We start from the raw sequence: 15,290 nt of genomic DNA on the forward strand, positions 1-15,290 counted from the left end.
CGCTCACGGGCGGCAGGTGTGTGTGTGTCACACCGAGTCTCCGCCCAGACACAGAAGGGAGGGACAGGGACAAACTGGGATCATGACACGGAGGTAATAATGGACTCAGACCTGAACTTTAACAGATACATCAGTAACATCTGCAGCTTTTTACATCTAAAACACGTCAAAAAACAAAGGTAAACTGTCCAAACCAGAGACTTATCCTGCGTTTGTGTCCAGGAGATTAGACGACTGTAATGTCCTGATCACTGGACTCTCCAAACGAGCCACAGAACAGAACATCCAGAACATCCAGAACATCCAGAACATCCAGAATATCCAGAACATCCAGAACATCCAGAACATCCAGAACACTGCTGCTCGGGTCAGGACTAGAACCAGGAAGTACTTCACACATGTGTCCTGTGGCTCTGATCTTTGTTCTAATGTCGTTTCCTTGTCACACACAGACCTGGAGTTGTGTTTTGTTTCATTCTCACATGTTTCACACACAAACCTGCAGATTTAGGCTGTCAGACTGAAAACACTCTGTTCCACCTTGTGATGTCATCATGTGGTGATACAGGAAGTGCTCCACTGTGTTTTTAAACTCCACCTTCACTAGAATCATGTGGATCATTTCAGTCCTGGAGTTGTCTCTTATCTCGACTGAACTAAAGGTAAAAGGAGGAGTTAACCTGAAAACTACCACTTGATGACATCACAAGGTGGAACAGAGCGTTTTGATCTTTGTAGATGTGACAGACTCATAATAAAGTGACTCAAACGTGGTGGTGGGGTCGTAAGGTCACGGTTTATATGGAGCTGTAAATTGTGTTTTGTAACTTTATGACGTCAGTATTAAATTTGTTGAATAAGTTTATGATTAGTATTAAATAATTGTCAACGTGACTCAAACAGTTTGTGTAAGAGTGGGCGGAGCTCTGTACCTGCCCCCTATAAAATCCCCTCCTCTGTGTCCACCGCACTCAGACCGAGCTCGGGTCTAGTCCTGGTCCAGACCGGCTTTAGTCCCAAAAGTCTTAGTTGTGGGTTAGACTTGGTTTAGACCTATTTGTCCAGTTTCAGTCCAGTTTCAGTCCAGTTTTTGTCCAGTTTTTGTCCAGTTTCTGTCCAGTTTCAGTCCCGTTTCAGTCCTGGCTCAGTCCCGGCTCTGGTCTGCCATGGGGCCTCCGGTGCTTCTCCTGTGTGCATTGCTGTGCTGCTATAGCGCCCCCTACAGCAGTGCGTTGGTGATGCTGGGGGGCCCTCGGCTCCGGGACGGTTCCGTTTGCTCCGGGCTCCTGGACCAGAACCTCCAGAAACAACTGAGAAAACACAAAGAAGAAGGAGTCAGCCATTTTAGAGTCGACCTGCCCCGAGAGCTGCTGTCCAGAGACGACAGGTCAGAGAGACTAGAGTACTACTACAGTACTACTACAGTACTACTACAGTACTACTACAGTACTACTACAGTACTACTACAGTACTACTAGAGTACTACTACAGTACTACTAGAGTACTACTAGAGTACTACTAGAGTACTACTAGAGTACTACTACAGTACTACTACAGTACTACTACAGTACTACTAGAGTACTACTAGAGTACTACTACAGTACTACTACAGTACTACTACAGTACTACTACAGTACTACTACAGTACTACTAGAGTACTACTACAGTACTACTAGAGTACTACTACAGTACTACTACAGTACTACTACAGTACTACTAGAGTACTACTAGAGTACTACTACAGTACTACTACAGTACTACTACAGTACTACTGCTACTACTAGAGTACTACTAGAGTACTACTAGAGTACTACTGCTGCTACTGCGAGTACTACTGTGACTACTACTACTACTACTACTACTACTACTACTACAGTACTACCACTGTAAATACCAGGACTAGTGTTTCCTCCCTCTCCCCAGACGCCTCCTCCAGTCACACTCTTCCCTCTCTCCACAGGGAGGCGCTGTCCTGCGTCCAGACCCTGCTGGAGCGGGTCACTCGGGCAGATCTTCGGGCCGTGATGATGGTGGACTTGACGGGGTCCGGGTCAGATCTGTGGAGCGGGGACAGGGAGCAGAGCGTGAGGCTGAGGCTGGACGTCCTGTTTGCACAGCTGGGTGGACTGGCTCACACCTGGGTCCTGCTCCTCCACAGCAGCTCTGGAAAGGAGCTGGAGCTGTACAAGGAGGCGCACAGCATGTTCACACGACACTATCCAGGAGCAGGTACTGAGCCAGATGCCCTCCCTGTGTGTCAGATGCCCTCCCTGTGTGTCAGATGCCCTCCCTGTGTGTCAGATGCCCTCCCTGTGTGTCAGATGCCCTCCCTGTGTGTCAGATGCCCTCCCTGTGTGTCAGATGCCCTCCCTCCCTGTGTGTCAGATGCCCTCCCTCTCTGTGTGTCAGATGCCCTCCCTCTCTGTGTGTCAGATGCCCTCCCTCCCTGTGTGTCAGATGCCCTCCCTCTCTGTGTGCCAGATGCCCTCCCTCTCTGTGTGTCAGATGCCCTCCCTCCCTCTCTGTGTGTCAGATGCCCTCCCTCTCTGTGTGTCAGATGCCCTCCCTCTCTGTGTGCCAGATGCCCTCCCTCTCTGTGTGTCAGATGCCCTCCCTCTCTGTGTGTCAGATGCCCTCCCCTGTGTGTCAGATGCCCTCCCTCTCTGTGTGTCAGATGCCCTCCCTCCCTCTCTGTGTGTCAGATGCCCTCCCTCTCTGTGTGTCAGATGCCCTCCCTCTCTGTGTGTCAGATGCCCTCCCTCCCTCTCTGTGTGTCAGATGCCCTCCCTCTCTGTGTGTCAGATGCCCTCCCTCTCTGTGTGCCAGATGCCCTCCCTCTCTGTGTGTCAGATGCCCTCCCTCTCTGTGTGTCAGATGCCCTCCCCTGTGTGTCAGATGCCCTCCCTCTCTGTGTGTCAGATGCCCTCCCTCCCTCTCTGTGTGTCAGATGCCCTCCCTCTCTGTGTGCCAGATGCCCTCCCTCTCTGTGTGTCAGATGCCCTCCCTCTCTGTGTGTCAGATGCCCTCCCCTGTGTGTCAGATGCCCTCCCTCTCTGTGTGTCAGATGCCCTCCCTCCCTGTGTGTCAGATGCCCTCCCTCTCTGTGTGTCAGATGCCCTCCCTCTCTGTGTGTCAGATGCCCTCCCTCTCTGTGTGTCAGATGCCCTCCCTCTCTGTGTGTCAGATGCCCTCCCTCCCTCTCTGTGTGTCAGATGCCCTCCCTCTCTGTGTGTCAGATGCCCTCCCTCTCTGTGTGTCAGATGCCCTCCCTCTCTGGGCTTCTTGTCTTAGTTCCTTGTGTGGATGTGGTGAGTGGAGGCAGATGGCGCACATTGGCAGCCGCGTGTCCCTCCGTCTGCCCCGGGGCGGCCGTGCCGTTTGGGGGCGGAGCCTTTAGACCGGGTTCAGATCCCGTGGTGACTCATTTGTGCCTCTCTCCTCAGAACACGTCGTGTCTTTGGGTCTGAAATCGTGGGACCTCTCGGGCGTCCCTGAGCTGCGGTCGGACGTGGTGAGTTTTTCTAAACGGTCCCAAAGATGGCGTCCGTGTTTGCGTGTGCTGTTTCTGAGCCTCTGTCTCATTACAGCCCATGGATTTCTTGTCTGTGAAGCTGCAGCACGACTGTGATGTGGAGTCTGCGTTTGGAGCGGCGCTCTCCGACATAAAGGTAAAATGAGACGCTTCAGCTTCAGTGTGAAACGGTCAAACGTTTGGACCTGCTCATTCGCCGTTTATTTATTTACCACTTTAAACGTCGTCAAACTGAAGACGTCAAATAGATGAAGCTGTGTGGACTTCTGCAGCAAAGAAAACTATGATAAACGTCTCACATTCCTCTATTTTCTGATGTTCTAATGTTTGGACCAGGGCACCACATGGTTGCTAGGTAACAGTTACAGAGTGTGATGTCACGATGTACAAACAGGAAGTAAAACTTAAAACCAAAAATTGGATCAACTGGGAATATATGTATTTTTAAAAATCTAATGTTCTAAAGTGTGTTTTTGTCAAATGTGTCGTCTGACCTGAGGCACTTTGAGTCTAAACGTCTGACCTGAGGCACTTTGAGTCTAAACGTCTGACCTGAGGCACTTTGAGTCTAAACGTCTGACCTGAGGCACTTTGAGTCTAAACGTCTGACCTGAGGCACTTTGAGTCTAAACGTCTGACCTGAGGCACTTTGAGTCTAAACGTCTGACCTGAGGCACTTTGAGTCTAAACGTCTGACCTGAGGCACTTTGAGTCTAAACGTCTGACCTGAGGTGTTTTTCAGAGAGTGTCTGGACATCGGCCTGTTCTCATCTACTCCATAGAACTGAAAAACTGCAAAGACGACCAGAATGTCCTGGAGAACCTGCTCAGAGGTACAAAACTTAGTCCTGGTTCAGTCCTGGTTTAGTCCTGGTTTAGCCCTGGTTTAGTCCTGGTTTAGTCCTGGTTTAGACCTGGTTTAGTCCTGGTTTAGACCTGGTTTAGTCCTGGTTTAGTCCTGGTTTAGTCCTGGTTTAGACCTGGTTTAGTCCTGGTTTAGACCTGGTTTAGTCCTGGTTTAGTCCTGGTTTAGTCCTGGTTTAGACCTGGTTTAGTCCTGGTTTAGACCTGGTTTAGTCCTGGTTTAGTCTTGGTTTAGTCCTGGTTTAGTCCTGGTTTAGTCCCTGGTCTAGTCCTGGTCTAGTCCTGGTTTAGTCCTGGTTTAGTCCTGGTTTAGTCCCTGGTTTAGTCTTGGTCTAGTCTTGGTCTAGTCCTGGTTTAGACCTGGTTTAGTCCTGGTTTAGTCCTGGTTTAGTCTTGGTTTAGTCCTGGTTTAGACCTGGTTTAGTCCTGGTTTAGTCTTGGTTTAGTCCTGGTTTAGACCTGGTTTAGTCCTGGTTTAGACCTGGTTCTCTGTGTTCTCAGTCCAGGTTCAGTCTGAGTTGGACTTGGTCGGGTTTGAGGTGTCCTCCATGTTGGACGTGTCTCTGGAGGATCTGAGCGTCTCACACAGGTACGACATGAGTCTGACCTCAGAGACTTTAGCCTCGTGTTAAACCAATGGACATGGAGATGCTAATGCTAACCTTAGCCTCGTGTTAAACCAATGGACATGGAGATGCTAATGCTAACCTTAGCCTCATGTTAAACCAATGCTAATGCTAACGTTAGCCTGTTGTCTCCAGACTATAGTGAGATGTTTACAGTGTTTTTCCTCTTAACTTTTTGACATAGTTTTTGTTGATGTATCTTGGACATTTGGGATGTGACTATCAGACGTGTTTCTGTCCCTGAGCAGATACTCACAGATCATCCAACAAAAGAGAACAAGTGGCCTCCAGGGGGCGCTCTCTTCTCCGCCCGTATCCTTCACGCCCGGACTGAGGAACCTACCTGCCTCACAGGTTCCCTCCACGGCTAAAGTTGTGTGGGAGAAGTTCTCACACTGGTCAGAGTTCCAGAACAGAATGTATTATTACGGAACATTTCCCACAGACTTCCTGTGGGGAGTCACGTCCTCAGCCTATCAGATCGAAGGAGGCTGGAACGCCGGCGGGAAAGGCCCCAGTATTTGGGACACTTTTACTCACACGCCCGGCAACGGTATCCCAGAGAACGGTAATGGAGATGTGGCGTGCGACAGCTATAACAAAGTGGACGTAGACTTAGGCCTGATTAAAACCTTAGGGGTCAAGTCCTATCGCTTTTCCCTCTCCTGGTCCAGGATCTTTCCCAATGGGATGGCTGCATCGCCCAACACTAATGGCGTGACCTATTATAACAATCTGATCGACGGTCTGTTGGGTCTGGGCGTGACTCCGGTGGTCACTCTGTACCACTGGGACCTGCCCCAGGCGCTGCAGGACATTGGCGGCTGGGAGAACGCCGCCATCATCGACCATTTCAACAGTTACGCTGAATTCTGCTTCAAGACATTTGGAGACAGAGTGAAGTTTTGGATCACGTTTAACGACCCGTTCACAATCGCGTGGAAAGGCTACGGCAGCGGAGAAATGCCCCCAAATCTAAAAGCCAATCCTGGAGTGACCCCGTATAAAGTGGGACACAATCTGATCAAAGCTCACGCCAAAGCTTACCACACGTACAACACATATCGCCCAGCGCAGAAGGGACTGGTCAGTATCGCTCTGAACGCAGACTGGTATGAGCCCCTGGACGTGAACACGCCCAGAGAGCTGGAGGCTGCAGACCGAGCCATGCAGTTCAGGCTCGGATGGTTCGCGCACCCCATTTTTAAGAACGGCGATTATCCTGAAGCTATGAAGTTTCACGTAGGAAACAAAAGCGAAATCCAACGTCTCAAAGAATCTCGACTGCCCACGTTCACCGAGGAGGAGAAGAACTTTATCAGAGGAACCGCAGATGTCTTCTGTGCCAATCACCACACCACCAGAATCGCTAAATACTCGATCCAGCCGCTGACTCCACACTCGTACGAATTTGACTGGGACATTGCAGAGGAGGACCTGCTGCAGTTCCCTCAGACAGGCATACAGGGCCCTCGTGCGGTGCCTTGGGGCCTGAGGCGGGTGCTGAACTGGGTGAAGGAGGAGTACGGAAACCCGGAGGTGTACGTGACCGACAACTCCATGGGCACCGAAAGGAGCCTGAGCACTGACGACTTCACACGCGTCTTCTTCCTCAAGACCTACATCGACGAGGCGCTCAAAGGTACGTCTCACAGTAGACTCTTTATATAAATGGACATAGCTAGCCTGCTAGCCGCCGCGTTCCAAACAGGAAGTGATCACGGGCACGATTTGGCTCCATCAGCTTTGGGTTTTTTATTTCCCTATTATGTCTGTAAATCAAGATATGAACATTAAAAACAGACAAATCAGGCAAGTTCTTTCCGCAAGGTCGCTCCCACTAGCGTCAGCAACAGAGTTGATTGAAAGCGTTGCTAAGTGTTCACTCACTGCTAAACCAGCAGTGTGGCCAAGAAGAGGCGTTACCTTCAACAGCCTCGCTCCTGATTGGCTCTTTGGTTGCTATGATACTCCTGGTCGGAATTTCAGTTCAATATGGAACTGTGCTCCAGATTATCTGCTGGAACTGCTAGCCTCAATTAGCTTCATTTGGAGCTGAAGCTGTGGTGGCATTTCAGTCACTCAAAACACTTACAGTCTCTGGTCACACCGGGGTCAGAGTTCAGCGTGTGACAAACATTTGCTGTTCCAAAGGCTAGACGCTGCAGGTCAATAGGAAAAAATCTTAAATTTAGAGATTTGAAACTTCTTCTGTTGTTTGCTCACATAAATTTAAGAAAATGGTCTTGAGACGAGACTCTAAAGCCTCCAGTGTGGGGTCGGTGCAGTATACTAATAACAGTGTCAATCCCACAGCTCAGAGCGTGGACGGCGTGCGGCTCCGGGGGTACCTGGGGGCCCCTCTCATGGACTCCTTTGAGTGGCTGAAGGGGTACATTATGGGCAGCGGTCTGTACCAGGTGGACTTCACTAAAGCCGATCGTCCCCGGACATGGAAGTACTCAGCACGGTACTACATCGACATCGTGAAACAGAATGGGTTCCCTGCAGGTGAGGACGAGCTCCCCCTGTACGGACACTTCAGAGACGACATGATGTGGAGCACCGCCACCGCCTCCTTTCAGGTACAAACGTTATATAACGTTCATCCTTAAATCTGCTCCAGAGTGGAGTTTACATTCACGATTAAATCAGTCCTAGTGTGCTCTATGGTTCTCATCTGCGTGGATTATTATGTTATAATTTACACATTTTAAATCACAATATTCATCTGAAGCAACTTCATAAAAGAAACAAGTCCGTTCACGTCCGCGTTAGAAAACTGTGGTGTCCAATGGGAGCTGACATCGCCGTAAATGTCATCACAACAAAGCGCTGCTAATGCTAATACTAGTGCTAATGCTAATATTAGTGCTAATGCTAATGCTAATACTAATGCTAATGCTAATGCTTGCTCTTCTCTTCTCCTCTCTGTCTCCTCCTGCTCTCCTGTCATCCTCTCTCCTCTCCTCCTCTCCCCCTCCCACTCTCTCCTCCTCCTTTGCTCTCTCAGATTGAAGGCGGATGGCGTGCAGATGGTAAAGGTCTGAGTATTTGGGACACGTTTTCTCACACTCCTGGTAAAGTGAAGAACGGCGACACGGGCGACGTGGCGTGCGACAGTTACCACAGAACAGACGAGGATGTTCGGATGCTGCAGGCGCTCGGGGTCAAGTACTACCGTTTCTCCATCTCCTGGTCCAGAGTCCTGCCCGACGGCACAACGGCACATGTCAACGAGCCAGGCCTCAAGTACTACGAGAACCTGATAGATAAACTGCTGCAGGCCGGGATTGAGCCACAGGTGAGTACCAGTCCAGGACTAGACCAAGACTAGACCAAGACTAGACCAAGACTAGACCAAGACTAGACAAGGACTGAACCAGGCCTAAACCAGGACTAGATCAGGACTAAAGCAGGACTAAAGCAGGACTAGACCAGGACTAGACCGGGCCTAAACTGGGACTAAACCGGGACTAAGTCGGGACACACACACCACACTCTTATTATGCAATGTGGGTGAAGTGTCTTGCAACAAACTTGACAAGAGTGGGACTTGTTCCGCTGACCTTTGGGTTGGGCGGCACCACTCTACCCACTGAGCTGCTGTGGCCCCAGACAGTTGTTAAGACAGTTGTTGAGACGGTTGTTGAGGTGGTTGTTGAGGTGGTTGTTGAAGTGGTTGTTGAGACGGTTGTTGAGACAGTTGTTGAGGTGGTTGTTGAGACGGTTGTTGAGACAGTTGTTGAAGTGGTTGTTGAGACGGTTGTTGAGGTGGTTGTTGAGGTGGTTGTTGAGGTGGTTGTTGAGGTGGTTGTTGAGGTGGTTGTTGAAGTGGTTGTTGAGGTGGTTGTTGAGGTGGTTGTTAAGGTGGTTGTTGAGGTGGTTGTTGAGACAGTTTTTAAGACAGTTGTTTTCCGTCCGCAGGTCACGCTGTACCACTGGGATCTCCCTCAGGGCCTGGAGAACATGGGCGGGTGGCAGAACGTGATAATGGTGGAGTACTTCACGCAGTACGCCGACCTCATGTTCTCTCGCCTTGGGCCCAAAGTCAAACGCTGGATCACCTTCAACGAGCCGTACATCGTTGCCAACCTGGGTTATGGGTACGGGAACTTTGCTCCTGGTAAGAATGCTTTTACTGAGGACTAGAGGACTTTTGCTTCACTATATTTAAGAGCAGTATCTGTACGTTCTATTCCCCTACATTTTTGAACAAAGTAAAAGTATTTTTATTATTGGGTGAGACCTGCTGAAAAGGCTGAGGGTTTATTTTTAACATGTTCAGAATTTGAACAAATGAAAATATACAAACAAAAACGATGGAAATAATCTTTCATAAATCTTCAAATATTGTGATTTTGACAGACCTCAAAACTTATGTGAAATACTTTTACTTTTTACTCTTTAAGTACATTTTTAAACAGGTACTTTGACTTGTACTTGAGTCTTTTTTTGCTCCAGTATCTGTACTTTTACTTAAGCAGCAGAATTGAGCACTTCTTCCACTGCTGTCAATGGCACACCCACAGTGGGCACGGGTCAGAGCAGGGACTGAACCCCTGAACTCTGGGTTAGAGGGAAGACACTGCCACTGAGCCACCATTATTTAGTTCTGGTTTAAAGTAGTTTAGCCATTTAGTGGATTTGAACTAGTGTCAGGTTGTGTCTGGATGTCTGAACGTGGACTCCTCTTTCACTCACTGGACATTCAGACAGAGCTCAAATGTGTGCGGTCTAAACAGTGCCCCCTGTAGGACAGTGTGGACATGCGGACACAGCCTTAGTTTAGCCTCCTGACCTGTGCATGTTGAGACTGGACCGGTTCAGAGTAGATCCTAACTGGATGTGCTGCTCACAGGAGTCTCGAATGACCCGGGGGTTATTCCATACGTCGTGGCTCATCACCTGATCAAATCCCACGCCGAGGCCTGGCACCTGTACAACGACAAGTACCGAGCGGCTCAGGGAGGACAGATCTCCATCACCCTGAACGCCGACTGGGCCGAACCACGCAATCCGTACAAGCAGGAGGACATCGACGCCACCTACAGATACGTAGAGGTACTGCACACACATGAATCCCCAAACTTGTCCCCCCTCTCACCAAACTCCTCCTCCCTCTCTTCAGACTCCTCCTCCTCTCTGACTCCTCACTCTCTCCAGACTCCTCCACCCCCTGCCCAGACTCCTCCTCTCTCTCGCTCCTCCTCCCTCTCACCAAACTCCTTCTTTCTCTCAAACTCTTCCCCCCCTCTCAGACTCTTCCCCCCCTCTCAGACTCCTCCTCCCTCTCTCAGACTCCTCCTCCCTCTCTCAGACTCCTCCCCCTCTCTCAGACTCCTCCTCCCTCTCTCAGACTCCTCCCCCTCTCTCAGACTCCTCCTCCCTCTCTCAAACTTCTCCTCCCTCTCTCAGACTCCTCCTCCCTCTCTCAGACTCCTCCTCCCTCTTTCAGACTCCTCCTCCCTCTCTCAGACTCCTCCCCCTCTCTCAGACTCCTCCTCCCTCTTTCAGACTCCTCCTCCCTCTCTCAGACTCCTCCCCCTCTCTCAGACTCCTCCCCCTCTCTCAGACTCCTCCTCCCTCTCTCAGACTCCTCCCCCTCTCTCAGACTCCTCCCCCTCTCTCAGACTCCTCCTCCCTCTCTCAGACTCCTCCCCCTCTCTCAGACTCCTCCTCCCTCTTTCAGACTCCTCCTCCCTCTCTCAGACTCCTCCCCCTCTCTCAGACTCCTCCCCCTCTCTCAGACTCCTCCTTGGACAGTCTACAGAACATAGTTGTTGTTCCTCTGACAGATGTTCTGTTCCTCAGTTCTTCCTGGGCTGGTTCGCTCACCCCATTTACATCGGAGACTACAGTGAAATTATGAAGACCACCATCAGGGAGCGGAGCCTGGCAGCCGGACTCCCCAAGTCCAGGTGAGGAAGACCGGGTCAAGTCCTCAGTCCTAGTTTAGACCCGGCTTAGTCCCAGTTTAGTTCCTGTTTAGTCAAGGGTTAGTCCCAGGTTAGCCCCGGTTTAGTCCCGGTTTAGTTTAGTCCAGGGTTACTCTTGATTTAGTCTGGCTTTAGTCCCAGTTTAGTCCCGGTTTAGTCCTGGTTTAGTCCCGGTTTAGTTCAGTCCTGGTTTAGTCCTGGTTTAGTCCTGGTTAAGTCTTGGGTTAGCTCCGGGTTAGTCCCGGTTTAGTCCCGGGTTAGTCCCGGTTTAGTTTAGTCCTGGTTCAGTCCTGGTTCAGGATCAATGTTTTTGTTGAACATGAATACGGTCAGTTCCTTGTTTGATGTGTTTCCTGATGTCTCCTGGTGTCTCCTGATGTCTCCTGGTGTCTCCTGATGTCTCCTGTTGTCTCCTGATGTCTCCTTGTGTCTCCTGGTCCTTCCTTGTGTCAGACTCCCGGAGTTCACCCCAGAGGAGGTGCAGAGGATTAATGGCACTCACGATTACTTCGGTCTGAACCACTACACCACCAAACTCATCTTCCCCATCGACTACGGCCTGCAGCAGAACTACGACGCCGACAGGTCAGAGCACACTGGTCACTGGAAACTCTCTCCTATTCAAGTTCAGAGCATCACGCGCTCTCTTTAGAAAGGTATATCTTTGTGTGTATCTGCTAATGCTAATGCTAATGCTAACTATGGAACGCAATAAATGGTAAAAAAAAAAAAAACACCACTGACTGGAATAATCTACTCTAACGTTTTTAACATTTTAATAGAAGTTAGCATTAAGCCCCTAATCTCCTAAGTGGATTTAAAGAGGTGTGGGCAGGGCTTACAGAAGTATGGGCGGGGCTTACCGACTGTGTCGTGTGTTACAGAGGCGTGGGGGCGGTGGATGACTGGAGCTGGCTGGATTCGGGCTCGTCATGGCTCAAAGTGACACCATTTGGGATCAGGAGACTTCTGAATCACATCAAAAACACGTACGGAAACCCTCAGATCCTCATCACCGAAAATGGAGTGAGCGAGAAGGGCCCTGTGGACCTCAATGACGTTGTGCGCCAGCACTACTACAACAGCTACATCAACGAAGTACTCAAAGGTACTGCTACTACTTCTACTACTACTGTACTAGTACGATTAGAGCATCTTCAATGCCCTCGCTAATGGAAGGAGGTTTTCACTCAAAATCTCATGATACATGGCCCAGTTCATTCTTTCCTTTCCACGGATCAGTCGTCCTGGTCCCTTTGCAGAAAAACAGCCCCAAAGCATGATGTTTCCACCCTCATGATTCACAGTAGCTCTGGTGTTCTTTGGATGCAACTCAACAATTCAGGCGCTGTCTTTCCCTGAGGTCGCTCCTGCTAACAGTTGCAACAGGTCTGATTGACAGCACTGCTAAGCACCCGCTCCCTGCTAAACAAGCAGTGTGAGCGGGAAGGGGCGTTACCTTCAACAGCCTCGCTCCTGATTGGCTCTTTGGTTTCTACGATACTCGGCTCCACATTAGCCGCTATAACTGCTAGCGTCGATGAGCTTCATTTGGAGCTGAACGCTGTTGGTGACGTCACACTCAATTAGTTCACTTCTTTATACAGCCTGTGGTTCTGACAGATGGTGATGATGAGTGTGCAGTGATGACTTTTAAACTGATCTCCTGTTGTTTTTGTGCAGCTCGGGTTCTAGACGGAGCAGACGTGAGAGGGTACACCGCCTGGTCGCTCATGGATAACTTCGAGTGGGCGGAGGGATACTCAGAGCGATTCGGTTTGTACTTCGTGAATCGGTCTGACCCCAAACTGACGCGGACCCCCAAAGTCTCAGTCCAGACCTTCTCCACCATCATCAGGTGCAACGGCTTTGTCGACCCCAACTCCGGAAACGAGTGTCTGAAGCCACAGCCCGAAGGTACTGCTTGAGTCCTGCTTTAGTCCTGCTTTAGTCCTGCTTTAGTCCTGGTTTAGTCCTGGTTTAGTCCTGGTTTAGTCCTGGTTTAGTCCTTTTGGAGTCTAGATTAAAAAAGTAAAGTGAACTTTGACCGTGGACACACATCAGCTGTTTGTGCCGGAGCAAAACAAACTTTAGTAAACTAATTTCGTTCAAAGGTTCTAAGTCAAGTTCATGAAAGGTTAAAGGTCAAAGGTGAACCCTTCACTCACACTAATCCTCCTCTGTGCCTGCAGTGACTACGCCAAAGCCATCAGCGCCATCTACAAACTCTACGTCGTCTATGGCGCCCCCTACTGTCGCTCCACTGAGTTTCCTGGGTCTGAGGCTGAGCGGCAATGAGGCCGAGGTTGGGCTCAACACGACCTTTGCCCTCCTCGTGGTTTCGTGTGCTGCCGCCGTGGTTGCCACAGTCGGCTTCTTCATGGTCCGACGCAAACGGTAGAACTCAGTCTTGGAAATCACCACCATCTAGTGGAGAGTGGCGGTACTGCAGGAGGACAGCACTCGGACAAACAACACTTTGGCCAGAGCTCCTCACACGTTTGTCCACAAACATGATGTGGTACAAGTCCTGCTGTAGTCCTGCTGTAGTCCTGCTGTAGTCCTGCTGTAGTCCTGCTGTAGTCCTGCTGTAGTCCTGCTTTAGTCCTGCTTTAGTCCTGCTGTAGTCCTGCTTTAGTCCTGCTGTAGTCCTGCTTTAGTCCTGCTGTAGTCCTGCTGTAGTCCTGCTTTAGTCCTGCTGTAGTCCTGCTTTAGTCCTGCTGTAGTCCTGCTGTGAGTCTGTTCATAATGTGAGTGTTCTTCTTGTGTCATGTAAATATATTGTTTTTAAACCTTTTCTCACAATCATCACCATCATCATCATCATCATCACAATCATCATCATCATCAGAGTCTTCCTCAGGACCTGTTCATTAATGAGTGAACGCTGCTGTGTTTGTGTGTTTGTGCGTTTGTGCGTTTGTGCGTTTGTGCGTTTGTGTGTTTGTGCGTTTGTGTGTGTGTGTGTTTGTGTTATGTGATGCTTCCTGCAGACTGTATTTTATTTTATTAAAAGTTTCTATTTGATCTCATTCGTGTGACTCTGGTCTTAATCCGACGTACGTAGATCTTCGAGGAGTGAAAGATCTTGAAGTTACACTAATATAATAATAACTTACACTTCTGTGGACCTGTCAGGACCTTTGCATGAGCAGTGAGAAAATAATGAGACTGAAATTCTGAAATACTGAACCTTTACTAGATCATCTTAACCCACAGACTACACAGAAGTGACTGAGTCTGACGTCTCAGCTTCAGCTCCACATGAAGCTCCTCGAGGCTGGAGCAGGTACAGAGGCTGATCTGGAGCACAGTCCTATGGTTGACATTTCGACCATGAGTATCTTAGCAACCAAAGAACCCATCAGGAGCGAGGTTGCTGAAGGTAACGCCCCTTCCTGCCCACAAATAAACCAGCGGGATTAAGTGGGCACTTAGCAACGCTGTCAATCAAACCTGTTGCTAACGCTAACAGGAGCGACCTCGGGGAAAGAAGGACCTGATTTGTCTGATGTTAATGTTCAGATCTTGATTTACAGACACAAATAAACGGTTGAAAGCAGAAGTTTACATAGACTATAGAAAAAACACATGTGCTTTATTTATCACTGTCTGACATGAAATCAGACAGAGTTTTCCAGTTTTAGGTCAGTGACGCTTAACAAAATGATTTCTTTTAGACAATTTTTCATGACTTTTTTGAGTCAGGCGTTTACACACAATAAAATTATTATGACTTTAAACAATTTGTGAACATTCAGATGGTGATGTCATGTCTTTGGAAGCTTCTGATTGGTTTATTGACACCTATTGAAACACACCTGAAACACTCCTGAAACACTCCTGAAACACACCTGAAGCTCACCTGAAACACACCTGAAACACACCTAAAACACACCTGAAACACTCCTGAAACACTCCTAAAACACTCCTGAAACACACCTGAAACACTCCTGAAACACTCCTGAAACACTCCTGAAACACTCTGCTTCTTTGTGTAACATCAGGGGAAAGTTAAAAGAATCAGCCCAAACATCATGAAGTGAACTGTGGACCTGGTCAAGTCTGGTTCATCCTCGGTGCAGTTTCCTCCTGAAGGAGCCACGTTCATCTGTTCAAACAATTAAACACAAGTATAAAGACCATGGGACTGTCCAGCGTCACACCGCTCAGGAAGGACACGTGTCCCAGAGACGAACGAGCTTTGGTCTGAAATGATCAACACAAGAACAAAAGAAAAAGACCTGGAGAAGAAGCTGCTGAAGCTGTAAGAGTGTGTCATTATCCACAGTGAAACGAGGACTGAGGACATGGACTGAAAGGACACTC

The 15,290-nt window shown here is 49.2% G+C and overlaps 1 protein-coding gene across 1 annotated transcript; it reads left to right on the plus strand.

Annotated features, from left to right (window-relative positions):
* The first annotated feature begins 3,446 nt into the window (after positions 1–3,446).
* On the plus strand, positions 3,447–13,941 carry lct (lactase). The gene is made up of 14 exons (XM_033986653.2): positions 3,447–3,511; positions 3,588–3,668; positions 4,275–4,365; positions 4,898–4,985; positions 5,271–6,664; positions 7,339–7,607; positions 8,036–8,326; positions 8,950–9,148; positions 9,884–10,086; positions 10,837–10,943; positions 11,415–11,546; positions 11,846–12,069; positions 12,645–12,878; positions 13,154–13,941. The coding sequence occupies exons 2-14, from the start codon at positions 3,591–3,593 to the stop codon at positions 13,360–13,362; spliced, it is 3,519 nt and encodes a 1,172-aa protein (XP_033842544.2). The 5' UTR covers positions 3,447–3,511; positions 3,588–3,590; the 3' UTR covers positions 13,363–13,941.
* Positions 13,942–15,290: the final 1,349 nt, after the last annotated feature.

Source organism: Periophthalmus magnuspinnatus, chromosome 21, assembly GCF_009829125.3.
Source record: "Periophthalmus magnuspinnatus isolate fPerMag1 chromosome 21, fPerMag1.2.pri, whole genome shotgun sequence".
Classification (NCBI taxonomy): domain Eukaryota; kingdom Metazoa; phylum Chordata; class Actinopteri; order Gobiiformes; family Gobiidae; genus Periophthalmus; species Periophthalmus magnuspinnatus.